Source organism: Copadichromis virginalis, linkage group LG16 (assembly GCF_057382275.1).
Source record: "Copadichromis virginalis isolate Kocher_CV1m ecotype Utaka linkage group LG16, C_Virginalis_male_GT1.1, whole genome shotgun sequence".
NCBI classification, from domain to species: Eukaryota; Metazoa; Chordata; class Actinopteri; order Cichliformes; family Cichlidae; genus Copadichromis; species Copadichromis virginalis.
Window position 1 is genome coordinate 26,693,181 of NC_140633.1, and position 27,247 is coordinate 26,720,427.

Genomic DNA, 27,247 nt, shown 5'->3' on the forward strand with positions numbered 1-27,247 from the left:
ACATTCCTCTGTTTTGCCCCACTGTGATCTTGGTTTCATTGTTGGTTGCTTTCCTGTGAGAGAAGTTTGAACTTTCTCCTAATAGCCACAGCTCATCAATATTTATCGTTATTAATTTGTTTTCAAATGATTTATCGACTGCACGAGTTCCTCTTGGGGAAGAGATAAAAGACACCTGAGACGCATGGATTTCTATTTTTCCTCCTTTCAACGAAACCAAATGAAATCACAGCTTGAATTTATTGTTAAATTTGTCCATTTAACATTTTTAAGTCATAACCTTTCAGACGAGACATCCCTGAGACAATTATCACAACGCCTGTTCCACAGAGGGGGCAGCGTCACCGCTGTTAATGATTGGAGTGGTGTAATGATGGAAACTATTTCATGCCACTTACAACGACATGATTGATTAGCAAAGCTGTCTGCGGTGCAAATTGATCTTCTACAAATGGAGGCTGTATGCACAAGAGAGCTATGATGCTGGACACACGCGCAGCACACAAAGCAGAAAATGCAAAAAGCCCCAGTGTTCATTTATATGATGACTATATGCAGGATACACCCTGGTTGGGTCGTCAGGCTATCACAGGGCTAACACACAGAGAGATAGAACAGCTATTCACACTCATATCCAGACCTACTTCCAATTTAGAATCACCTATTAACCTAACGTGCATGTCTTTGGGATGCAGGAAGAGGCCAAAGTCCTCGGGGAAGGACAAAGGGGAGGCACGCAGGCTTCATGTAGGGCGGGGACTTGAATCCAGGACCTTCTTGCTATGAGACGACAGTGCTAACCACCCCGTGTTTCGCTTAGTTTCTCTCCTAATTTAACCTAATGTCCTATACAACTCAGTGAAAAGACATATTTTACATAATTTTCAAAAATTTAACAGATTAGGATTCGGTGCGGACACATAACTCTACAGGTCATGTGTGTTCTGCATATGCAGGTGTTTTGGGTTTCCTTGAACTTAAAGTTGTAACTCTGTTTTATGCAAACTGGAGTAATATCTCCAGTTTGCATAAATCATCATTACTCTGGAGAATTTACTGGAGATATGGGATGGGAACCTCCCATAACGCATGTGCCAAAAAGCTGCAGGGGCCTGGGTTTGAGTCCATCTCTCCCTACTTTCCTGTCTTTGTGACACTGTGCTTTTAAAATAAAGAGCTATCCCACACCCCCAAAATATCAAATGCTTTGATATAGACTAACATTTTGCAGTCATGCCCACACTAATGAGTAAAAAAATCTTTATTTTGTTTGAAAAAAAGTGTCATTCACTTCCTTGAGCAGGTTACTTTGTGACAAATCGATCTGATACCCCACGTATAAGGTTAAGCAACCTGTTAATATGTCAAGATAGCGATAAAGACATAGACATCAACATACATTATGATTTTATTGCATTACACAGAACAGCTACACTGTTGAGCCTTACATGCATTCAGAAACACTGCCATAAGCCTCAGAGAGACAATCAGGCTCATTTTGTTTTGTTTCCCATCATTTAAAAACACGATATTACATAATTGTTGGCAAAATGTCCTCCATTTCTGTTGACTCATAAAAAGTGAGTTGCACTTTTGCAAGAAAACCTTTTTATGGCTGTTTTATTTGGTAGGCTGAGCAGAGAAAGAAGATTATTTTGTTGAAGGCCAAGCTGTAAAATAACAAACATAAAAGAAATTTAATGAAAAGTTTGACCACTGTGCCTGTACTTTTTGTGTCTTGTAAGCCCACAAAAAAATCGTTATGTGTGCATGAAATACAAATAAAAAAATATGAATAAAATTAAACTCATTGGGTCGAACAGATGACCCGTGTCCTGAAACGTCTCTCCGAGGGCCCGGACTGAAGTTGGCCCCAGGCCATTTCCTCCATGTCATTCCTCCTGCACTCTATCCCTGCTTTCTTGATAAAACAATACATTAATCTAAAATAAAAATGATTATATAAAAAGAAAATCAATGGATAGTCACATTCATGGTGTCCAGGTGTACCCCGGCTTTCCCTCTGGGATGGTTGGGATAGGCTACAGCAGATGACTTAAAGAAATACATAACTGGCAGATTGTTTGGGGTTTTTTCATCCTTAGAAAGAAATTTATATAACATAAATTAAAATGATACAAAAATTACACAGACTAAAAGGAAGCAACAGCAAATAACTGAGTTTTAAAGTTGTTTTGCAGCTGTGTTGCTCTTCCCTTTTGTTTCCTCTTCCTTGAAACCACACCCTGCTGCTGCGCTTTGTCCAAGCAACTCTACTTAATATTCACATATAGGTGGAGTCAGGCTCTGTGGCTCACAGCACTTATGCTTTAATGTCAGCTGTATTCAGGCCTTTACTGGGGCACATGGACAGACACAAAATCACAAGCTTCTGGATACAAACACAGTCTTGTTTGTTGCTGTTTTGCCTCTCTCTGTTTCCCTTTCTCATTTTTTTAAAAACTCTGAGTCCCTCTGTCTTACAGTGAATCCATCTGCTGCAGGGGGATCCCGCCCAGACCCAAGAGAAGAGAGGCAGTGAAGGGGGTGGGGGTGAGGCTTGGTGAAAATATGAAAAGAAATAACAGAGAGAGATTGTGTACAGCTCAAAAAATCAGGCAAAGTATCCATGTAAATCCAAATCCTCAAAAACGATTTTGTTTATCACACAAACAGATGCTAACAATAATGTTTGTGTTATTTCTTCCAGCTTACTTGTGTATGTGCATCACTCACATAAAGGCTCACATAATAGCTCCATTGACTAATTATCCAGAAAAGGCTGAAGGGCCATCAATGACCCATTTAAAACTGCAGACAGCATGTCTACAGGCTCTGGACAACTTCAGGATTCACACTGGATAAGAATAGGTTTTTCGCTCGAGTTAAATTCTTAATGTCATGAAAAAGGCTTTTAGTGTACAATCAACTCGGGACGGAGGCTAGTTTACAGTCACTATTAACTGAGGCCATCAAAAAGGAACTGTTTTCACTTCTTATTAATAAAAATGCCATTGATTTTCTCAGTTAGTCAAGCCACAAGCCACATGCATTTTGTACTGTATGTGTAAAACGATTCATTGGTGGTCGTAGACTAACACTGGTCAAGTGGGACAACAATGACAGCCCAGCAGCAGGTATTCGGCTCAGGTGGCCGATCCTCTTTCTGCTTTTCTTTACATGTAGACTCCTCTGGGGATAACTCACACACCGTTAATCCAGCTTGTGCCATCTGGCCACAAACACACACACGGACACACAGATGGATCCATGCACTCAAACACACAAAGACATTCACTCTGCTGTATTTTACCCGTCCGGTCAGGACTATGGCAGTGATGAATGCTGATATGATGGCTAATATGACAGGAGCCAGGCCCAGGCCGTGTGGGTAAAGAAACTCCGGTGGTGCTCTATGGAGATAAGCTGGGCATTCAGGCAGGGAGCAATGGATAATAGTATATCCCAACCCCCGAGTTTAAAATGCTGCCACAATACATTTAACAAACACCCTCTGATATGGTAGGAAACAGACACAGGCAGGCTGGCAGACAACACATATACACAGACACAATACCCTGGGCTTGATAGAGAAGCTTAATTAAATAAGAGACAGAGACTAGATCAGTAAGTGCCTATAAACCTCAGAAGATACTGTACGTCGTGCCCCCGGCCTCTCGGCCTGGGGCTCGGTCACTCAGGCACAGCTGGGGGCCGGCGGAGCTCATGGGCGCGTCACTGCAACTCCCCCTGGCTTCTGCTCCGCGGCTGCTGAGTGAGCCCTCATCTGGGACTCTCCTCAGCTCTTACTGGAACAGTGGCGCGGCTGCCCCTCTGTTGGTCTTCCTTGGTCTCTTGTGTTCTGGGGGCCTCTGGATGTCTGGAGTTTTGATCTCCTCCATACCCGCTTCACACCCCGGAGGACGGGGCTGTGGCCCCCCCACACACTCCCTAGCAGATCATTACATGGAGAAACCTTTGGAATGCAAGCGCGCGGATCCACACAGGTATGCACACGGGTGTTCACTGCTCGTAGACCCAAATTACACCTTTCTTGGCTGCTACTTCGAAGCACATCTGTCCTGCGTGCTGCACAACAACATTGAATATTTAGTATTTACTGCTGTTTACACTTAGCTAGATTAATGCGATGGTGTTGTGTTTAGTATGTTGCTTTGTTTTTTTTTTCTGCTTGTTTTCTATTCTTCTCTCAACAGGTGATCCAGGAGATTTTTATTTTTTTTCTCCCCCCCTTTCTCACTGTCCCTCTCCCCTTCTGTTTTTCCTTTCCTTCCTCTTTCTTTCTCCCTTTCCTATCTCTCACTCATGTCTGTCCCGTCTGTAACATCTGAAAATAAAATATAATAAATAATAAAAACAAAGATCGACCAAATGGACCAATACGGCAATGCCACGATGATCCATTTGGCAAAGTAAATCCATTGGGTATCCTTGTTGGTCTTCAGACAACAATTCTGATGGCTAAAGAACCAAATGGGACAGGCAAAAAAAAAAAAAAAAAAAAAAAAGAAGAAGATACTGTACGTCATCCAGGAACGGGGGATGACATCAGGTCAGCTAGGAATCCTGATGGTGGAGACGGTCTGTTTCCCAATCTCACATTCCTGGCATTTCTGTTACAGCTTTGGAAACAGAGGAGAGACACATGTGCCTGGCTCGATAAGCAGCATCCACTGCTCACATGTCGAGATCATATGAGACCAGCTTCAGGCCACCATCAATGCAGTGGTCCTACTACCAGTCAAAAAAGTGGAGCACCACATAAACCTAATGCTATTTTTTTTTAACTCCCACTGAGGGTGGTGGAATATTTTGGGAGTAGCACTCCACGTCATTCTCCAGTCATATTCCATTACCCAGAGTTGTCCCTGCCCTTTGGACAGCGCAGGGTTGACTGCATCCCTTCCACAGACCACAGAAACACCGCAGAAGATGCTACGATGGCCCGAGGATGAGTAAATGGGCCATGTATACGTGTTTCAAAAAACAGGGAAAATTATGTATATATGTACACAGATTATTGATTGTGCATTTATGGTTCACTGTCTGAGATCAAAGAACACCAGCACTGAAGAAACTAAAGTGTTTAGTTGCCTCTATTGCTTCCTGAATGGCAGAATGGAAAAAAGTCAGTGGTTGTGGCAGAGTCGTTGGCAATGAACGTTCACTAGGATCTAAGGCGCCAGCACTCTGTGGAAACCACACTGTGTGACATAGATCTAATAAACCTGAGCAGGATATCAAGTTCAATGCATGTAGACTAAACTAGAACCAACACGCACAGCTGCTAGTCCTCCACTGTTCTTTACTCTTTCTCAACTATATCTTCGATACAGTCATGATGATAGCAGACAATAATCCTTCTACAAGTTTCTTCTGTTTCTTGTTTCTTTACAATTTTTTTGTCAACTTCATCACATTATTTCATGGGACATTTCTATTGGTTGGTTAGCAGATGCAGGTGTTAGCAGCAGTCAACTAAAGTCACCTGATTTGTTTGTTCCAGGCTCTCTCTGAGAGTCAATTAAAAGTCCTGAACTCACAGATACAATTTATGGACGAGTACAAGGCCACCTACACACTACACCCATAGGAGCTGCTCAGCCATTGAAACCATGCCATGAAGCTCCCTGCGCACGTTTTTCATACTGAGGATGTGGTCTCGATCTCTGCAGTTGACTCAGCAGAGCACCTCAGCACTCAGCTCTATAATTTTATGTGGTAACCACCTTGTAGCTGAGGTACTATGGTTCCCAAGCACTTGCTAACAACAACACTTACAGTTGATTGTGGAAAATATATGAAGGAAGAAATTTCACAAGCTGACTTGTTGCCACAGTTGAATTCTGCAACAATATCATATTCGAATTCAGAGTCCTGTCGCAATTAGACTACAAACACCAAAAACTGGCCCAGTACTTAATTCCATATTCCATAGAGTTTACTTGAAAGCAGACATCTGTTCCACCTCCAGACCATTTATATGGATGGGAATGCATTCACAGCTTCTAGCAATAAGCTTCTGTTTTCTTAGATCCACTATTAGCTCATTGCTCTTCTTTGTGTTCAAGGTCAGACTGTTGTTTCTGCACCAAGGTGCCATGCTTCGTCCCTGTGAACTGAGTCATGTTGCACCTGTCTGGGCCAAACACCATTATGTCACTTGCAGACTTGATGATGGTGTTAGAAAGTGAACAGGTAACCTAACAGACTGGGATGAACTGGCCTGAAACTCCAGTCTCCATGTGAAAAGGGAGATGGGGATGCAAAAGTCCCAAAGCTATGAATGCAGCTTGGAAGGAAGGATAGAGGATCATGAGAGAGAACTGATGAACAGTGAACTTACATATGTTGTTGCTGTGCTGCGTTGACAGCACCCTTTGTGTAGCTGCTGTTGTGTTATAGACTAGTGTGGCTCTAATGTTGAATGTAATGTAAAATGACCCAGAGCCAGCAGCTCAAAATGTTTTGCAACGATGGTGGATGACATCGAATATCATGGCTAACTGTCATAAGCCCTAAGCAACCAGTACAGGACTGCCAATACTGGTTTTGTGTGGCCACAATATTAATAACAGTGTGAAAGTTAACAACATCAATGTACAAAGGGGCACTCTTTTAGATAAAAACAGTGCATCCAGTGGAAATGGGCACCTGACAAAAACTCCAGAGCTTCACAAAGTTTCAGTGACAATAAAGCAAGTACTCCTTTAACCAGTTAATGCACGAGCATGAAAAAAAAATGCAGCTTCCTTACAATTTAGCAACCTACTCTCTACTTTATAAGTCCGTTTTTTAGAAGGACTCCTCTGAAGGCAAAGCGCATATAAGTACAGATATATAACACAAGATAAAACAGCTTTCTTTTGATCTACAGTTTTTGACTCACAAAGACTTGAATGAGAAATTATTTTTGACCTTCCACCTCTGTGTGTGTGTGTGTGTGTGTGTGTGTGTGTGTGTGTGTGTGTGTGTGTGTGTCTGCTTCCCTGTGTCTGTTTCTCTCTCTGCCTCTGTAACAGGATTTCCTCCAGACACAAAGACCACCACGCACTGCCAAACAGATAAGCTGAGGCCAGTGAATTGCTGGACTCCATTCCTGTCATTCTTACTTTATTACAAAAGATGTTGATGCCGCTGCAGAGCCCTCAGATGAAACACATATGTGCAAACAATTAGGTCTCCCACATATACACAATGGGAAACAAACCTCCCCCTTTTACTTTATACGACCCTGGACGAGTTAACAGAAACCTGTCATGGTCCTGGGTCAAGCGACCCAGTATTTGAGTTTCATGTATCTTTTGTATTCATTTGCACCTAGCTTAGTTCACCTAGTTAATTTCTAGATTGCAGTTTAGTTTTGTTCCTTAGTTATTTATGTCATCTCCCCCTGTACTAAGTCTCCCTGGTTCATGTGTCATGTCTGCGTGGTTATGTTTAGTTCTTGTCATGTCTAATCTCCATGTTTTACTTTGAAAATCTGTATTCATTGTCAGCGTATTCAGTGTCACTTCTCCTGTCCTGTCGTTAGGTTCATGTGTGTCAGCTGTGCTCCCATGTGTGGCCACTTCCCCTGATCATCCCTCATGTGTATTTAGTCTCTGTGTTTCATGTAGTCTGTGTCGTGTCGTCTGTGTTCCCACCCTCCATGTTGTCACAGCCAGTCTTAGTATTCATAGTTATGGTTTCCTGTGTCTTCATAGTTTTTCCTAGTTTTACTTTCTCAGTTTAGTCATAGTTTAGTTTGTCACTGCGTTTCTGCCTTGTCTGCACTCCTTGTCACCAGCCAAAATAAAGGCTCGCTTTCAGTTAAGTTTACTCCAGTCTACTCTCGTTGTGTTCGCACCTGGGTCCACCACACACACCGCCGCACGGTCTGCCTCCGCAGATCACGACAAAACCAGGGTGAGATTTTAAATGGACACAATCAGCTGTGGACACTTAAATACTCTCTGAGCACCTCAGCGCCTTTGCTTTGTTAATTTTTAAAAGGAATAATGTTGGTTTAAGCGTAAACTTGCAAACACAGAGTCTGAATGCTTAAACCAACGATAAAAGCTTCATGTTCCAGATATACTGCCAAGGTGACGAATCAGGGACAAGACTAGTGAAAAAGAACGTCTTCTTACCTTCCCATAGTCGGTGGTGAGGATGAGGGTTGAATCATCACAAGAGCTGACAGTAGAGGGGCGGAGCTGCTCTTTGTGTCTCAGCCACACACGGGCCCCCTGCAACACAATAGCACAACAACCTTAACATCTGGACACTGGGCTTGCATTGGAGTCATGCGCTTTACACAAAGGTCTTACACATTTGCATTACAGATACTAAGTATTCCATTGATGTTCTTATTCTTCATATTACCAGAAACAAAGGAAGACAAAGATCGACCACCACTCCCCACACGCACAGGCTTTTTAGCTATATTATAAAAGAGCTGGGTGAGCAAGAGCAGAGAATTTCTCTAAAAGTAAGAATTATCCTCTCTGCTTTTCTTCTCTCTGTCTTTTTCCATTTTATCCCCTCAAAATTGCTTACCATTATGTGCCACATACTGTAGCCACTGTTTCACCAAGATTGGATGGACACAGTTAGTCTCTTATTAAACTATGATTAGAAGCGAAGAAGTTGTTCACCAGACCTGCATGATGAGTCCGTGCCAGAGAGTCAAAACACCACTCAGTCATATACACTGTCAAAAATGCTTTCAGTGTGCCTGGTCTCCTTTATAAAGGAAAAGACTATGACCCCAAATGAGCATTTACCACTTTAGCATATCAATCGATTCAAATGTCTATCATCCTTCCTTTGTTTTCTATATTTCAGTCGGGCAAATCGCAGCACACTTCTAGCCATTATCAGATGCCGCTTCCAGACAGACACTAATATCTGATCCCAGCGGCCCAGTTTCCAGTGTTTGCGTATCCATACGGAGTCGCTGACCTTCCCAGACATGTTTGTTAGCATGTGAGTAACTAGGAGCAATAACAGGAATCTGAGGCTGATTGCTCAGGCAAACTGTCATTTCCTTACAGCATTTGCCACTTTAGCACCGGCGGATACATTTATAGATTTGGCTTTGTTTGAAAGACTGTACTAAATGAAAACAAACAGTCGCCTGTCTGACCCTGTGGAATAAAAAGTAAAAATCTTTTTGCATGACTAAATACGCATTTGTCTGATAGTAAACGGGAGTATGTAGTTTTGCAGAAAGACAGATGGTACCACCTTCATGTCTGATTGCTTACAATAATCCAGCAACTTTCTGTGTAATTAAAATCTTAATTGTTTCATTAGAGCCAAAATCTCAAATTGAAACTTGCAGTTTTGCAAAGGAGAGATGAAAGCAGTATGAAAAATGTCCTCGATCTCAAAGAAAATTCCTCATTTAGCATTTTAGTTGATGGAGACGACTAGGATGTGGATTTTAACAAAATTTAACCCAAAAAGTTGCAACCTCTTGTAATAAGCTTGGCTTTAACAGCTGAACACGGTTAATAATCACAAGTGCCACCGGTGGGGGGGCCAGAGAAGCAACGAGCATCAGCAAATAAAGTGTGTGACCAACAAAGGATCAAAGTGAAGAGATCAATATGCATGGATTCCACTAAGAAACCTTAGACAAGGTCACCACTTCCAGACATCAATCCACATTAACTATTAACAACAGGCTGCCACGTGTGTGCACACTTTCATCCACGAAGCACAGATGTGTTTGCCACAAGACCAACATGCTTTTGTTTTATCCACTCTCCATTTACAAGATGAGACACAGAGACGCTAAAAAAAATCTAATAAATGAAGTCCCTCAGCAGCTTGTGTGATGACTGATTGCTGATGTTTTCTTTATTTTTCGATTCAGGCCTCTTTCTTAGACAAAGCAAGTCAGTCTAAAATAAAAGAAACACTTCCATCATCGCAGATTTTTTTCTTTCAGTCAGCTAATGGAGCACATCTAAATGTGGCTCTTAAACCACGGGGGAAAGGAGTGAGTGGGACAAAAGAGGGTCGTGTAAATTAGGAGGAGGAGGAGGCAGAGGGGAAGAGAGAAGGGAAAGAGGAAGGGTGCGAGCAGCTCTTAATGCCCTGCCTCCTATTGTGTTGAATAAAGAGGCAGACAAACAGAAACATCAGGACAGAAATATAACAGAGGTATCCTGCAACACGTGGCCACCCATTAACAGAGACGACTGGTGACTTTCACACCAGTTTCTGCCTGGTACCAGCCTTACATGCCTGGCCTGTTCAGGGAAAAGCTGATTCACGTGAGTTTGCTCAAGTGCAGGGATTACAAGTGTTTGCTCTATAGATTTCAAGAAGATCAGCCTCAGTTACATAACTGGAATTCAGCAGAATATTGCTAGTTCTCGTCATCTTATAGGGGTTTTTTCCTTTCTCGTGTCACGACTTGACATTAACAGTAAGGCCGACAAAAGAGCCGAAAGTATTTTGTAACAAACAGATTGCATGAGATGTACAGCAGAATAAGACAGGGGGCAAGCCGTGACAAGGAGAGGACTGTGATGGCTCATAAGATGGCAAATTTCCACACCCATTCCAGTATTGCCTCAATAAAGAAATTTCAGCACTACAAAAAGTGAAGGAAAGTTTTGAGTGGCTCAGCAGCTGAGTCAGTTTCAGAGGTTTTTCCACTCACATGAACAAAAACCCACTGCATACCAGCTGCATGCCCACCACACGTAGTTTTTTAGATTAAAGTAATTAGGAATTCAAATAAAAAAAAATGTGACTGTATATGGTAAACCAAGCATCAGTGACAAAGGCTACGTTCACACTGCAGGCGAAAGCGCATCAAATCCGATTTTTTTGACCCTATGCGACCCATATCCGATCATGCTATGACAGTGTGAACGGCGCAAATCCGATATTTTCAAATCCGATCTGGGTCACTTTCGTATGTGGTACTGAATCCGATACATATCCGATGTTTTAGAAAGCGACTGCTGTTTGAACGGTCAAGTCGCATTAAATCCGCCTTTTACGTCACCGACACAAGACTGAAGCCAATTATCAGCGCCAGAGAAGCGCCCGAGAAGACATCGCGAACGCTTCCTGGCCATCCAGTGTAGATGTTAGTGAAACTGTTGGGAAGACAATGTGAACATTTTATTTGTACTGTAATCTGCAGATTCTGACAGAAATCTGCAGCTATCATTTGAAGCACCGCTCCTCTCTTAAACAGCAATAAGGATCATTATTAGGTTATTTACATTATTATGTAAATAACAAAATAACTTAAAGCAAAAATTGGGAAACGAAGTCCGAAGTCTGCATATTAAGGGCCATCAGTCAAACAATACTGTTGCTCTGGGTCTAAACAGAGCTCGTTGTGTGTGACAGCTTCTTTTGCGCATGCGGGCCGCTTTGAGCGTTCACACTAGAGCGCGTTTGCTGTCGCATTTTATTTGTAGTGTGAACGAGCAGACAAAAAAATCGGATTTGATCAAAAAATCGGAATTGAGCATTAAGACCTGCAGTGTGAACGTAGCCAAAGTGGCCCATAAAGATGCTAATAACAGCTCAGCCTGCTGCACCAGCATCTGTAAAGAGTGACTCGCACTCTGGATAAATCTCTCCCAGACACTATAATCAAAGGTGGGCAAAAAAAACCCAACGAGATACTGTGCTGTGCTACCGTATTGCTGTTTTGTTTATGTACTATAGACAAAAAATAAAACTAATCATAAAGGAAGTTGACTTAATAATAAAGCTAACACCTCCACCATAATAGTTCCGACTTGCAAACTTAACTCTTTCCCCTATAAAGATGACATCTGATGACCAGCTTTGACATCTCGGTTTATATCAGTAAACATGTGGTTTGAAAATCATTTAAATAGGTTCTGGGTTCTTCCTAGTAAGCTGTATAGGCAGAAATCCCTCTTGCTAACTTCTAATGCACAACCAGAAAAAGCTCAGTTCAGATAGGAGAGACTGGGGTTACCCCTAGTAGCACGTTAGCTTGTTTTAACTACTTTAGCTTCCAAAAAATGTCTTATTATGTGATGTGAGGAGCCAAATATAAGCCACCAGCTGCAGAAAACTGTAGAATTGTATTAAATATATGCAAACTTAAATTAATAGGGCTGCCTGTGATATACATTGGCACTATTGGACACTCGTCTGCATTTTGGTATGCGAGTCTCAGGCCGTAGGGTATGAAGTCAAGATGAATTGTCTAAGAAGCAGCAACAGATGGTCTAAACAAAACTCCTCCCCCTCGTCCTCTCCATCTTTAGGAGCTCTGTCACTAAGTCAGGACAAAGACAATCACCTCTGACTGAGGCCTCAGCAGTTAGCCAGGCGGAAATATCCCAAACAAAGACCAGCTGGGACACAAAGGAGCACGGGTAGCGGCTCGTATTAAATCCCACAGACCTCAGTTACCTCCTGCTGCACAGCTTCCCATTCCAAGCTAGACAAACAGAGTCATATCTTTATTTGTAATCATGGGAAAGTACAGTGTGCATTTGATGATGAAGCCCAGTTGCAAGTGGGATTAATTGTGAAGAGTCGGTTAGCGGGCTCCTCTGCTTCTGGTAACCAGATGTTTTATTAGCGCCATTAAAAAGCAAAGCAGAAACGCTGCCATGACATCTCCGGCTCAAGCTAATTTCAAATTCTTAATGTTGCACGTCACTCAGCATGTGTAGCACTGCTGAGGCAGAACCAGCTGACAATAGTAATCTGACTCCACCAAAACAGGCTGCACGCCAACCTCCCATCATGCCTTTTGACACAGAGACCACTCAGGCTGAATGATGTGATCCTGGAGCTGGAGGCTTAAGTTTCAGCAGCTTGTATAAAGACATCCAGCTCAAGGATTTGCTAATGAATGTCCCTTAAATATTTAAGGTCATACACAGTACAAGGTGCCACGGCTCTTTCTCTGCCGTCTGGCATGTATCAGGTGATCCTATTAGAGAGAACAAGAGAAAGCTAATTAACTCAGCCCGACTTGGACTCGGCTGAACAATTAGTTATGATAAGCTACTTTCTTGGATCATAAAGTGGTTTTGGGGAATGGTGAACGAACGGCTGCCCTGCAGGTAGGACCGATGCCTGAGAACCTCCAGCTCGAATCCTGACAAGCATATCAGTTGTTGTTGTGCTCACATGTGGAGGAGGATAAAGTTAGCAGTGGAACATGTGCAGCAGCAACATATTCGACTAAAAGGAATATGTTTCCGTTCTCCCTTTTCTACTTCACCTTTCAAAGAATTAATGTGGCGATTAACGCTAATAACAATCTGGTTTGCAATCATGCTTGTTTAAAATCAACACAAAACTCGAGCTCTCGATTAATCTCATTTAGATTTCTCTCCATCATTTTTATGGATAGAAGTGTAATCCAGTGCTGCATTTACACCTCAGAGATTAAGACTGCATTAGCATAACAAACAGAGTCACAAGGTTGTGTCGCTACCACTGTGCAGACAGATGTGCAGTCCAGAGCATTGACGGGATCTGTAGCATTTAATAAGGTCAAGCAGCAAATTGGTACTTGCACGCTAATGCTGTGCACTTTCACAGAAACCAGTGCAATAATTGTTCAACAGAAAATATGTTATTAGTTATTTATGTTGGAATCATTGAAACGAACTTTTCAAAAAGAATTTTTTCTTCCTTTCAGAACTAAAAGTAAACATATTTGTAGGAGTGGGTGGTTTGCTGGGATATCAGCTGAAACATAGATGTTTATAACCATTAAAATATATATATTTTTAAAAACCAGCACATCACTTTGTAGCAGAGCACAGCCAAATTTTAGGAGTTGTAATGGTATCTCCTGAACATCGGGTGAGTGGGATGAGTGGGAGTCTTCCAAGTGGATGGTGAGATTAATAAATAGGACTAGGCAGCTGGAGGGGGAAACTGGGCAAAGCTCCCTCTGGGTTTTTGAGCAGAAGACTTTCCAGTAGGTTAAACCACTGTCTCCTGTATATCCTACAAACAGCAAGGCCCATGCTTAACTGCAGTTTCTTTACCCTCATAAACACAAGACGCTACTTATTTATTACCTTATTACAGTATACCTGAGAATTATTTTAATTTATACAACATGTTTAGTGTGTAAATGTGTGTGAAAATAAATGTATCTACTTGTGAACAGCTTCACTCAAAGGGAGGTAATTTAATTCAAGGGTTTTTCAGCAGCGGTTGTTGCAGCACAAAGGAAAAATCCTCCGTTGCACAGATTTTCCAAGGATTCATGTCTCGGCACATGCCTTTTATGTCTTCGTCTTTCTTTGTTACCTCGTTGCAACTACACAGTCTGCCTGCCGCACACGTTACAGCCTACGACCCCCAGCCAGCATGGGGTGAGGGCAGGGTGTGTGACCGAGGGGAGAAATCAGAAGATTAAAAGCAACCTCTAGCATCTGTGCTAGAAGACGTATGAATTAATGATGGAGACAGCAGCTGATCAGAAATTAGCTAATGGAGGAGGAGGAGTCCCCTGGGGAACAGGGCTTTCCCTGTTTGTGATGATGTGGGGTGGGGGGCGTTGGGTCGCTGGTTGTTCTTGAATCTGAAGAACAGCCTAAACCCTGAACAGAAGAAGCTTTACACCGAGGAAAATGTTTTTGTTAACTGAGAAGGACTGTTTGAGAAGTATCCGTAGCTAAATGGAAATCAAACAGTAGTCTGTTATCACTGTCGTGCAAGCCATTATCATTATCACACTTGATGGACCTGAAAGAGATGAGTTACAATATTAATCTAACAAATATGCACAAGTCTGTGTGCACAAGCAGGATTAAGTGAGTGTGTCTTTTTTGTGTCCAAGTGTGTTTGGTAGTCCATTTATCTGTCAGTCAGCAGATACACACTGTCTGCAAAGGCGGGGTTCGAGGGCACCACCCTGTCATCCATTGACAGCGTTAATCTGTTGTGTTGCTAATGAGTGTATTGAGGAGAATTTGAATAACAAATTGTGTCTTCGGGAGCGAAAGAGAAAGAAGAGAAACACTTGAATCTCTGCCACATACTCCAGGCACAGTGTCGCGTTTTACCTCCTTATCCTGTGCAAACATATTTTCACTCCACTGCTGATCAAAGCGTGCGCCCTGATCCTGGGTGCACACAATGGAATAGGTTACAGGACGGGGCAAATAGGCAACGAATGATGTGATTACTGCAGGTTTGATTGGATTTCCAGCAAAGCTTGATGACTTGGAATATCTACCGAGCCACATGCCAGCATCTCGCCCGTCTGGCATCTGCATACCTCTGTTATTCGTCTGATAGCTATGGGGTCACACAGCAGGAAACCCAGAGGTACTCGAGGAATGCTGCTCAGTCAGTGTTGTGTTTGAGAGTGTGAGACGTGTGGGGCACGGTAAGCAAAGTGGTAGCTTACAAAGCAGCGCGGCTACTGTTACGCTGCCATTGACCTTGTAGCTCATGCTGTCCACACTGATTACTAGAAACTCTCCTATCTTCAGCATTTTATTATTTTGAGTGTTTCATACTGAAGCTATTTATGGTTTGATCAAATCCAATTTGGCAATGATAAGCTGCACATTGGTGATACTGTCGATGTTAAAGTCACTGTTAGGACTCTGTAAGCAAATAAAATAAATGCAGTTTTAACCTCTGTCACAAGTGAATTTATTTACATGTCCTGAGTCTAAAAACCTGCAAGGATATTGTTTCACTTTTAAAAATGGTGCTGATTTAGCGCCTGCAGAAACAGTACCACCTGTGTAATGAATTGTGAAAAGCTTCATGAAACACTCCCGCAGCATTATCCTTAAAACAAATGTTACCCATCCAGCAGGAGCTGATGATATGATAGCAACAAACATAAAAGACTCAGAATAAAATAATAAGCTGCCTTTAATCTGAGTTTACAACTTGTAACTGCAATTAACCTCCAAATTGTCACTAGTGACGTGCAACCATTCTCTGTACTTTTCTTCTTGAAATATGCCCTTAAACTTTTATTTGAACTGCATCACATGCTTACAATGCACATTTTACTTTTACCAGTACACGCCCATGCTATGGTATTGTCTGGTCTGTGATTTTCGTCAGCTGCTAGGTGATTGCTAGGCAGCATGATGACATCACAGCACATAATGCATAATTCAAGTTTTGTGGCTATAAATTAGATGCTACTGTCATGACATTGAAATGATACGATGCTATTAGGAGGTGCATAAACGCTACAAATGGGTCATTTTAACCTGTTGGTAAGTGGTTGCTAAGCAACATGATGGCATCATAATATAGATAAGAACCTTCAGGGAGCTAAGATGTACTTGCGTGCCAGTCTTGGTTGCTCAGCTCCTGATGGTGTTGGAGGAATTTGCGGGCAAACGAGCAGACAGGGATTTTGTGTGTTATAGTCAGATGTATAATTTATAACAGGAAAGAGGGAGGACTGGAGGTCAGGATGAAGAAACTTTGGCCAAAACTATTAGATCCACTGGTCGCGCAGCATTTCAACAGCACACAGACTGATTCCAATCAGAAATCCCAGAACAAATATGAGTGAAACTGCTCAAACCTCTCCTTGGATTGTGGCGAGTGTTTCTTATACAAAGCAGGGGGATGAAGTATGTTTAGCAGTGCGTTCAAGTGGCAGAGATAAACACACAGAGAGTCCTAAAAACACGGGACATTCCTCCTCATGTTAGTCTCAGCTTCTCAGCATATCATCCTACAAAAAGCCCCGGGCCTCTAACCACACACACACACACACTTATAATAAAACACACTTAGAGTGGATGGGAAAGCTAACATGTCATGACTGTGGATTGTGCCATGCTGTGCTGTTTTCTCCAGTCAGGCTCTTCACACCACGGCAAGCTAGGCTCATGCAGAGTGGGATGTGTACTCGAACTCTACAGGGTGCTCACCCCTGTAATTAGTCCTGGAATTACAGCTATAGCATTAATCGCTTCACGAGAATCAACAAATTTTACTGTTTTTAAAAAAAAAAAAATTTCACCTCAGGCTATATTCACATATGGTAGTTGCAATGTGTTTAACCTAAACTCACAGGATGGTGTAGCTTAGAAACACGCATACTCCATCCCATAATAGGCTGACTCTGTGCAGCGTAATCATAGGGGACTAAAAAAGGAAAGTCAACATCTGGACTGGGAGCAGTAAATCACAGGTTGGCTGTTATTAAGCTGCCAGACGAAACCTTGGAACCCAGGGGATTTAAGCGACACTCATTACCATCTCACTATGTCCATCAGGTCGGCCAGTCAAGGTGAAAGACAACAAACACTTTTTTAAAATTTTTTGCATGAGGGAAAGCGACAATAATCTTTAATTTTGTCTGTGTAAAAATCTCAAATCCTGCACACAAATCTGATTTGTCTTTGGATTTGAGTCGTCCACCTTTACCTCACGGAGATGTACTGAAAATCATTTTGAGATATGAATGACAGAAGGGACTGCATGCCTGACACTTTAAACTAAACGCAGATACCACACCAGTAACATGAGCAGCCCAGGCACAGACATCCAGTCAGCCTACAATATCAACAACCCATCATTCAGAAACATCGCTGGTGACAGAAAGACGCCACTGAGATGTGAAAATAACAGTCTGGGACATTTACATATATGACATCTTTCTGGAGGCTACCCAAGAAAATCAGTGCAACTAATAAACAGTAAGAACCAGGACCTTCTTTTTACCCATGCAAGACACAACTGATACAGCTATATTTGTGGTCAGTGGAGGGGTTTCTATGTCCAAGTGATCCCAGGACCGACCCGTGGTAGGGTCTCCCCTTGACAAAATGACCCTGGGTAAGAAGCCAGACAGGGCCTGTCCTGTGTAGGGTTAACTGGTCCAACTTGTAGTACAACTTGGTCCCTGCTAAGTGAAAAAAAAAAAAGAATGGATGGATGAGTGTTAGATTTTTTGGGCGGCATTGTTTCGCATTTATTCGACAGGATTATTAGTAAGCAGGCAAGAAAGAAGGGAGAGACCAAGAGGCTCTGCCATTCAAGAAAGGGGTCCAGGTCCAAAGTTAAACCCTGCAGCCTTTCAGCCAGTCACTTACTTCCATCAGAGAATGTTTTATCATTGAATAAAGAAAGTACATAGATCAGTATGACTGTATCTTTTCAGCAGATTTGGCATATAATAGTTTGAGAGTGTTCTCTGTCATCACCGACTTACTTGCCCAAGTGCCCTGATGTGATTAATATTTCAGAGAACAGCACACCCAGAACGGCCCTGATGCACACACACAGGGAGGGCGGCAGGAAGGATGGGCGTTGGAGAGAAGATTACAAGTGATTTTTCATGTGTAGTGCCTCAACTGAGTGAGAGGTCTCTAATCATGGAGGATGGATTTGAGTCAAGTGGGTTGAAGGTCAGCTGTTAAAGGAATAGCTTGAGTGAAGCTTTGTTTGTTTTTAATTTGGGGATTTGCTAATTTGCAAAGAGTTAGATGATAAGATTGTCACCAATCACATCTATAGAAGTAGGACTACCCACTGGGGATGTCCTGGGAACCCAACCTTGGTAGCGTTTTTCCATTTGCATCACCAGTACCTAATAATGCACCGTCACCTCCTGTTGCTGTTCTTTACTTTTTTGTAATTCGACTTCATTTTTTCTCACTGTGTAGGCAGCATAGTGTCAGTAAAGCCTGAACAGTGTTAAGCGCTGCTGTTTATATGCATGGATATTTTAACAGTGCTCCCTGTGCTGCATTCAAATGGTGGCTGTATCAACATACACATTGGTTTGGACCAATCGCCTACATCACTAAGGAAATATCTACTCTATAGGACAAAAAAGATCCTCCAAACCAAGTTCTGATGAACCATGATGGCACCTCCAACACGTGTGCACAGAACATCACATAGAAGAAGCTTCATATAGATTGTAAAGATGTGAGAGTGGTAACTATTTCTTTCAGGTTTACAGGCAACCAAGACCACGAGAGACTCCACGCAGCAACAGTTCGTCCATCATCAGGAGCTAACAGACAGGAAGAGACGATTCCGTGCAGTGTTATTTGTCACTGGTAAAGAAACTGTGGAAAGATGGAGATATGTTTTCCTTTTATTTCCACAAACACAGACGGCTTTGTCTGAAGAGCTCGGTGACATAGCGGATAAAACTAAAGTCAACAGCATGGCGTCAGCAGGAGGTTATCACAGCGCTGAGTTCCCTGTGTGATGGTCAGCGCACTGATAGACGGGGGTCAGGTTACTGCTAGACTCACAAGAAATGCAAACACAAGCTAAAGAGTTAGGAAGGGATCGGGTCAGAATATTGCAGAGCGCTGACTCCAATTTATTTCACGTTAAAACGGAAAATTCAGGAAATCGTTGAATAAGCTGTGGTCTCGAAATCCTGACGCTGCAAATCTGTAACATGATAAGAACGGATTATCCATGTTTTCTGGTGCATGGTCAGACAATGGCTGCTGGTAATTAGCTTCTGTGCTCTTGTGGTGGATTAAACCACCTCCAGATTGTTCCAAAGCTGCAGGAGTTCTGCTGTCGCACACTCAAACCGCTGCCTTAATAATACCTTCCTCTTTGTGATCATAAACAACCGGCCCCGTTAATTCACTGCAGCTCCGAAACTCTAAAGAGCCTTGTTTGAAAATCCCCTAATTTGATGTGACAATGCAGACAATAAGCACTTCAATTTTAATTACAAATGAAAACAACCGCTTAGAAGAAAAAAAGGAATGCTGGTCCCATTACATTTCCTTCCTTCCTTCTTCACATCCTAACTGTACTTCCTGGCTCTTTCCTTACTCCATCAGCCAGCTGCATGGGAGCAATGATTCTCGGCTCTTTAAAGTGGCAGCTGGAGGAAGTGACAACTGGGCAGAAAAGTGTCTGTCGCCAAAGGGGGGAAAATAGTCCACCTACTACTACGGCAGGTTTGCCTTTCTCACGTTACCCATTTCACCACAGAATGCAGCCTCGGATACCGATCCACGGCCCCGACTTCAGAGATCCAGACATAAGCGACACGTAGAGCTACGAGGGACGTTTTTAGGATGGGAAGAATGTGTCTGAGGGTGAAGGGGTCAGCGGTGACGGTGTGAAACCTAAAGCCTTGCAACCGCAGCTCTACAGGATGGATGACATGCAGCCGTGACCAGGAATTTGGGAGGTCAAGGCTGGGTATTTGGGATTCCCTCTGTCAGAGTATCTTTAAGAGGAAGGAATTTGGTGTGTAATGCAATGAAGGGGTTAATGGGTGTGGAAAGGTCCTCCTTGCTTGGGTTTACAGTGTGTAGCAGCTGCTGCTATAAAGAAACTGATTACCAAGTTTAGAAAATAGCTGGGATTCAGGATGTTCTACAAAGGTATCAAGTATCTAAAGTGCGTGTGGGAGCTCACACATACAAAGGGAGGTCGCACAAAGGTATAGATAATGCTCATATTACCTGGCAAATTAATAGCCAGGAAGGAAGAGGCCCAAAGGCACAACAATGTTTCTCATATACGCTATATGAAATGGATTCTTGCATAAAACTTTTCACTGGAAAAACGGTTAAAATTAGCAGATATTGTGGATAAAGCTAAATAAACGAAATTAATTTCATAATGGAAGCTCTGATTCATCCAAATTTGGGTGTGACGCGGGCAGGGAGTTTCTCGTATGTCTGAAAAAACAAAATGTGAATATAAAGTCTGCCAAATCCAGCAGCCTTGCAGTATAAAAAAAACACCCTTCGATACTTGTGTGTTTTTGTTGGGTCACTTCCATTAGAATAACGTATTGGGTGTGGGGTAAAGGACAGTGCTGAAGGTTTTATGGTGGACAGGATGGGCCATCAGGATGAGCACACCCATGACCACTCCTCTCAGTCCACCATGATTTCTAACCCTTGTCAACGTCTCCACCTTAACAAACAGTGGCCTATGAGGAAAAGCCGATTCTAGATTAGTAACTGGCAAATTGGTAAACGTGCATATTTCTTTAATGCATGATCTGCAACAGAGTTTTGTGATGCAAAAGGTTAAAAAAGATGTGCTCCTATCTACACAGTTCCAGCTTTATACAACCACGACATTCACAGCAAAGACACATCCATATGATTTATCCTGGTGCACTTGTTTATAGAGTTGAGTTTAATCCTTATCTTAATTCACTTCCAGAATTCCTGCTTAATTAAATCCAAGCTGTGGCACTGTGGAGTTCAAGACCCTGGCATCTTTCCATGACACCGAAATTCACTTGAAAACCAGGACAGGTCAGTCATTCCCTCTAACACAGCACAGACCGGAGATGTGAAACAGCAGGTAGAGATAAATATATATTTTTATGCTGTTGTTGTCCATTAGTGGTCTGTTACAGAGACTCAGTTTAATTTTAACAGTAAAAAAGCAGCAGTAAGTACAACGAAGTCAAACCAATATGTATTTTAGCTTAAAATTTTAAAACACTGCAAATGAATGCAGTCAAGTCCAAAGACAACCTAACAAATCAAGTAGAATGAAATATAACCTACCCCAAAAAACATACACCTATTTGGAGCAAATACTACAGGATGTCTTGCTCTGTTGGTAAAGGTCAACAGACACAAACCAGATTAAAACTGAGCTGAAATAATAACCTTCCTCTTCGCAGCATATCACTGTAATAAAAGCAGATTATGAGTCAAAATCCAGCTCTCCTCCATCTGCTCGCTACACAGTCGGTGTGTGCAGCAAATTATTGAAAGCTACACTCGAAGCTGCTGAATTTATTATTGTATGACTGAAGTCACTGAAAAATAGAAATGCATCGATAATTGTCCAATCAGCATTAAACCTGCCTTTGCAAAGAAAAGTGTATGGAGCACCTCCTGCATGCTGAAACTTCTGTGAGTCACAGCATCACTGAGGGGCATGGCTGATAGGGAGGTACAGAAGTAGAGGATGGGAGGAGATTCACTCCCCTGTACTCCATCTGTCTTCTCTGTGAGTGTGTGTGCCCTCCTCTGAGTCAGAGGGGCATGACAAATCAGACCTAAAGCCAGCCTGGCTTTCACCTACCGGTACATCAGAGTGTGCTGCTCTCTGGACTGATTGGCAGATGACACATCCAGCTCAGCAGTCACTGCATTGAGAGTTGCATTGTGTAGCCTCTAATTAAAGCTACACACAGTTTTCCCTGAGAAGCTGTAGTAGTTTTTGTCAGGGCAGACATTTGTATGACTAAGAGGCTTCTGTGGACAGTGAGGTTGCCACTCTGGCTCCATCCTGTAGAGGTATAGGACACATGAGCGGCTGATAAAGGATCACAAAGACCGCAGAATACATCATAATAAGGGCTGCTTTTAAGGGGTGTGAAAATCATGAAGTGGTCTGAACCCATCCCGCATTTATAAAAAGCTCAAAACACAGTGTGGTGAAACAAAACAAAGGAGCGTGAAGGTCTCAAAAATCCATGTAGGGCTCCAAATTAAAGCAAAGAGCTACTAAAAAGTATTCATACCGCTATAGAGAAAGCAGGCGAACTCACCTCTAAAAAGGAAGTATTCATCTTAACCAGTGCTCGACCTCACGGCTCTTTGTAGTCTGACTTCAGGGTACCACAGCTGAGGAGGAGAGCGGGCTGTATTCCCAAATTATTCCCATCCGCTTCGGTAAGATAATAAAATCTTTTCTCTTTTTTTCCGGATACTTGCTCACAACTCTGTGCCAGTCATGAAACGAGTCATTCTGCTCTCTGATTTTCGGACACTTTCGGACTTGTTTTCTGAAGTGTCCCGACAAGCCGCTGTGGAGCTGCCTGCGCCGTTTCTGCTGTCTACTCATTTCAATGGACCCGGCTTATTATGCAGGGAGGAGGAGCCTGCTGAGCCACAGCCCTCCCATCAGCATACGCCCTCTTTGTTCATGTTTCTACAGATTTTAAAAGGATGTGCACATGTATCCAACATACCAGGTTTTTGCTTAAAAAGGTTTATTATAGCACAGCAGGCCTAATATGAATCTACTTCTATGTATATCTAGGGTGAGACTGAGTCTGAGTCATTATTTTGCTTCCTGGAAAAAATATACAGAGAAGAAAGAAGCAGATCAGGAGGAGTAAGTTGGTTTTATTTTTGCAGATGTCTTAAAAAAAATCTTTCCGATAAAATGAGCATTTTATGATTATTTGATTTGAGGACCTTCTTATTAGACTCATATGTTTCCATCGCCAAGTAAAAACTGTAAAGCATATTGAGCACTGAATGCACAACTGGGCTGTCAGTCTTCTATTCTTCAATGCGTTTTTCTTTCTTTCTTTTTCTTTACCTAAGAGTCACTGACAGATGAAGAAGCTATGAGGTCAAACGGGTACAAATACGTAAAGGCCCCACATTCATCCTATGAAGAACCAAAGCATGCATTCCCTTTCATTTTGGCACATTTTGGTTGTATTTTAGTAATTTTGCATGCCTTTGCAGCCGTTCTTTGTCTCTTGTGAAGTCGGTTTGTGTGGTTTTTGCTGTTTTGCATCTGGTATTGTTGCTGTCTGTCTGATTTGGGTTGTTTTACATTTTGCTGTAGTCGGTTTGTTTCTAATTTCAGCTCTGGGGCTTTTGTTTTAATGGTCATCTTATGGTCTCATTTTCTAAACACTAATCAGCTCCCTAATGTGGTGTTTGTTTGTATTTGTTTATTTTTAAGGGTATGCATTTGTTGCAGTTTTTCTACTGGCACTGAATTTGAAAAATATTCAAATACCTCATCACGCCGGGTGATTCATCATCTCCTTACTCTCACTTTATTTTTTTTAAGGATTTATATTCAAGCTGTCATACTGTTAAGATAAATAAAAATATATTTATATGTGTCATGGTGCCAAATTTAAAAATGGGTAGCCAGTGTGTCTTTAAGCTCATTCTTTTGGTTTTCTTTTGGTTCACAAATCAATAATAATAAATAATGAATAGATACATTTTATAAATAAATAATGATATGAAATGATGTATCGGTGATTGACGGGGTCCTCAGCAGCCATTTATAAAATCACAGACAGCTGCTTTACAGTCTCAACACAAAAATCATTTTCTTCTTTGTATTATTTGTTGAAATCAAACAATGGATGTGCATTTTGCAGCTCATGTACTGCCTTTGCTAACAGGTATGATAACACCAGATAGACGAATATGTTACTCTATACTGAGCAGTCATGCAACAGCCCCAGACTGCAAACTGTATGCAGTCTGTTATATAATAGATGCTTGCTGTGTGATATGGCAGAATGTTTTGGTCAGTCTCCTGATTTGATAGTGTTGTTCTCACAGCTTAAAATTATTTTATAATTTTACTTTGAAGCTCATTCTCTTTTTAAAAAAACTTTTGAAACACCATGTTTTCAGAGATGGAGCTATATTACCACTGATTAGTGAGTTTACTACACAGTATTTTAAAGTAACATATATGGGATGTTCAAACATTTCTCTAAGCATTTTTGCAATACCCCTCTGAGAAAACCGTATTCTTTATTTGTACCTTTAATTCACCTCAATACTAGTGGCAAAATCTACTAAATAGAGCAAAGTGCAATCCCCAAATCTTGCAAATCCTTCTCAATTTTGTCTTTCAGTCACTAACTCAACTTTTGAGTCAAATTGGTGAATTCAATCAAAGTACATTATATGTACTGATCAGCCTTTCTGGCTCCTAATATGTCAAAATGCCTGTTCAGCATTTCTGTTGCATTAGATTATACAAGCCTGTTGTTGGTAGTCAGTTAGTTAGTTGGTACTTATTAATCAAAAGGTTAAGAGCAGCTTTTATAAGAACAGTGCAGTCACTGTTTTGCGTTCCTGTAAGGATTTTCAGGGAGTAATACTTGAACAATCCCATTGTTGTGCCAAAGCTAGTTTACCGCTCACAGACACTTTGACTGGAGGTGATTATACCCTCTCACAATCACCTGACACACACATGGGGGCCACCGGGTGCCCTGACTCTCTGCTGTACAGCCCAGGTGAATCATTATGCACACCAAACAGATTCTCTCTGTCTGACTCAGAGCAATTTTACCTGTTTCTGGATAATTATTCCTAACCTGCATCCTTTCCTGATAAAAATAATAAAGCAGTAAATATCACAGCTACAGCACGAGTGTTTGCTAAGACGTAAAACCTTTATTAGATGTGTTAAACACACATTTAATGTGGGTCAGTACATGTCCCAAAGAGGAAAAAGCAGTTCTGAACTTAACAAAGGGGGCTTGCTGAGGATATGCAGCACTAAACCACAATTAAACTCACTGCTTTTTAAACTACATAACAACAGTGGAAGAATTACTCTTTGAGACAGCCGACTATGCTTACTGTCTGCATGAACAAAGAGAACAAAACATCCTGATGCCGGCCGGCTCGCTGGCCAGGCCCGCAGAAGTGCCCGCAGAAGTACCAGCTGAAATTTGGAGGAAAACACATCGGGGATGCAGAGGTCAAGGACAGAAGAGAAGAAAAAAGGTGACGGTGAGACAGCGGAGGCTCGAAGCGAGGAGGAGGTTTAAACCGTGTCTGCCGTCTATCGTGATGGGAAATGTGCGATCGTTGGCAAGTAAAATCGACGAGCTCTCAGCACTGGTACGGAGTCAGAGGGAATACCGAGAGTGTAGCCTGATGTGTTTCACCGAATCATGGCTGCACCAGGTCATTCCCGATGAGAATGCTTCCGTGGAAGGCTTCCACACTGTTCGGGCGGACAGGGACAGCATCGCTAGCGGTAAGCGTAAAGGAGGTGGGCTTGCTGTTTTAGTTAACAACCGGTGGTGTAACCCTGCCAACATAACAATCAAAGAAAGGATTTGTTGCCCGGACACTGAACTGTGTGCTGTTGGACTCAGGCCGTATTATTTACCCAGGGAATTCTCTCACGTCATCTTGGTGGCTGTTTATGTTCCCCCCTCTGCTAACCCCACAGCTGCATGTGACACTATCCACTCTGCCATAGCTCGGCTACAGACTCGGCACCCGAGTGCCTTTATTGTGATCTCGGGTGACTTCAACCATGTATCACTGGACAATACACTACCAACATTCAAACAATATGTGGACTGTCCCACCAGGGGAGAGAAAACTTTAGACTTACTGTATGCTAACGTCAAGGATGCATACAGCTCCTCCTCCCTCCCCCCACTTGGTAGGTCAGATCATAACCTGATTCACCTCACCCCCCGCTATGTGCCAATTGTGAGGAGGGAACCTGTGACCACCAGGACTGTTAGGAGGTGGTCAGTGGAGGCAATAGCGGAACTACAGGGCTGTTTCGAGGTGACCGACTGGGAAACACTCTGTGAGCCTCACGCCGAGGACATCAATGGGCTTACTGAGTGTATCACAGACTACATAACTTTCTGCACCGACTCCATTGTTCCAGCTCAGACTGTTCATTGTTACCCAAATAACAAGCCGTGGGTGACTAAGGACATCAAAGCCCTCCTCAACAACAAGAAGAGGGCTTTCAGAGGGGGCAACAAAGAGGAGGTGAGGAAGGTCCAGGTGTTACTAAAGGACAAGATCAGAGAGGCTAAGGACAATTACAGGAGGAAGCTGGAGTGGAAACTCCAGCAGAACAGCATGAGAGAGGTGTGGAAGGGCATGAAGACCATCACTGGATTCAGGCCAACCAACAGCAGGGGAGCTGAGGGAGGTGAGAATAGAGCCGACGAGTTGAATCTGTTTTTCAATAGATTCGACACCACAGTGTCTGCTCCCACCCCCACAACCTCACCTGCAGTCAGCCTGGAATCCAGAGCCACACCACTGTGCCAGCCTCTCTCTTCACATGTTGCCTCCTGTGAGATTCCTGACACCCCTCCCCCACCCATCACCTTCACTCAATACCAGGTTGAGATGCAAATGAGGAGACTTCACTCAGGCAAGTCTGCTGGACCAGACGGAGTGAGTCCCCTTGTCCTCAAGGCCTGTGCCCCCCAGCTGTGTGGAGTCTTTCATAAACTGTTTATGCTGAGTCTGAGTCTGCAGAGGGTCCCGGTGATGTGGAAGACATCATGCCTCGTCCCTGTACCAAAGACGCCTCGTCCCAGTGGCCCCCAGGATTACAGGCCCGTGGCACTGACCTCCCACATCATGAAGACCCTGGAAAGGCTCATCCTGGACCAGCTGCGACCCATAGTAAGACCACATCTGGATCCCCTTCAGTTCGCTTATCAGCCTCGTCTCGGAACAGAGGACGCCATCATCTACCTGCTCAATCGTGTCTACACCCATCTGGACCAGCCGGCGAGCACTAT

The 27,247-nt window shown here is 42.7% G+C and overlaps 1 protein-coding gene across 1 annotated transcript in view; it reads right to left on the minus strand.

Annotated features, from left to right (window-relative positions):
* The window catches only part of myo10l3 (myosin X, like 3), a 60,014-nt gene extending 37,241 nt beyond the window's left edge, over positions 1–22,773 (minus strand). Inside the window, exons 1-2 of the mRNA XM_085434151.1 lie at positions 22,502–22,773; positions 8,154–8,252 (exon numbers count right to left, since the gene is read on the minus strand). Of these exons, the coding sequence (XP_085290277.1) occupies positions 8,154–8,252; positions 22,502–22,522 (120 nt within the window). The 5' untranslated portion in view covers positions 22,523–22,773. The remainder of the gene's footprint in view (positions 1–8,153; positions 8,253–22,501) is intronic.
* Positions 22,774–27,247: the final 4,474 nt, after the last annotated feature.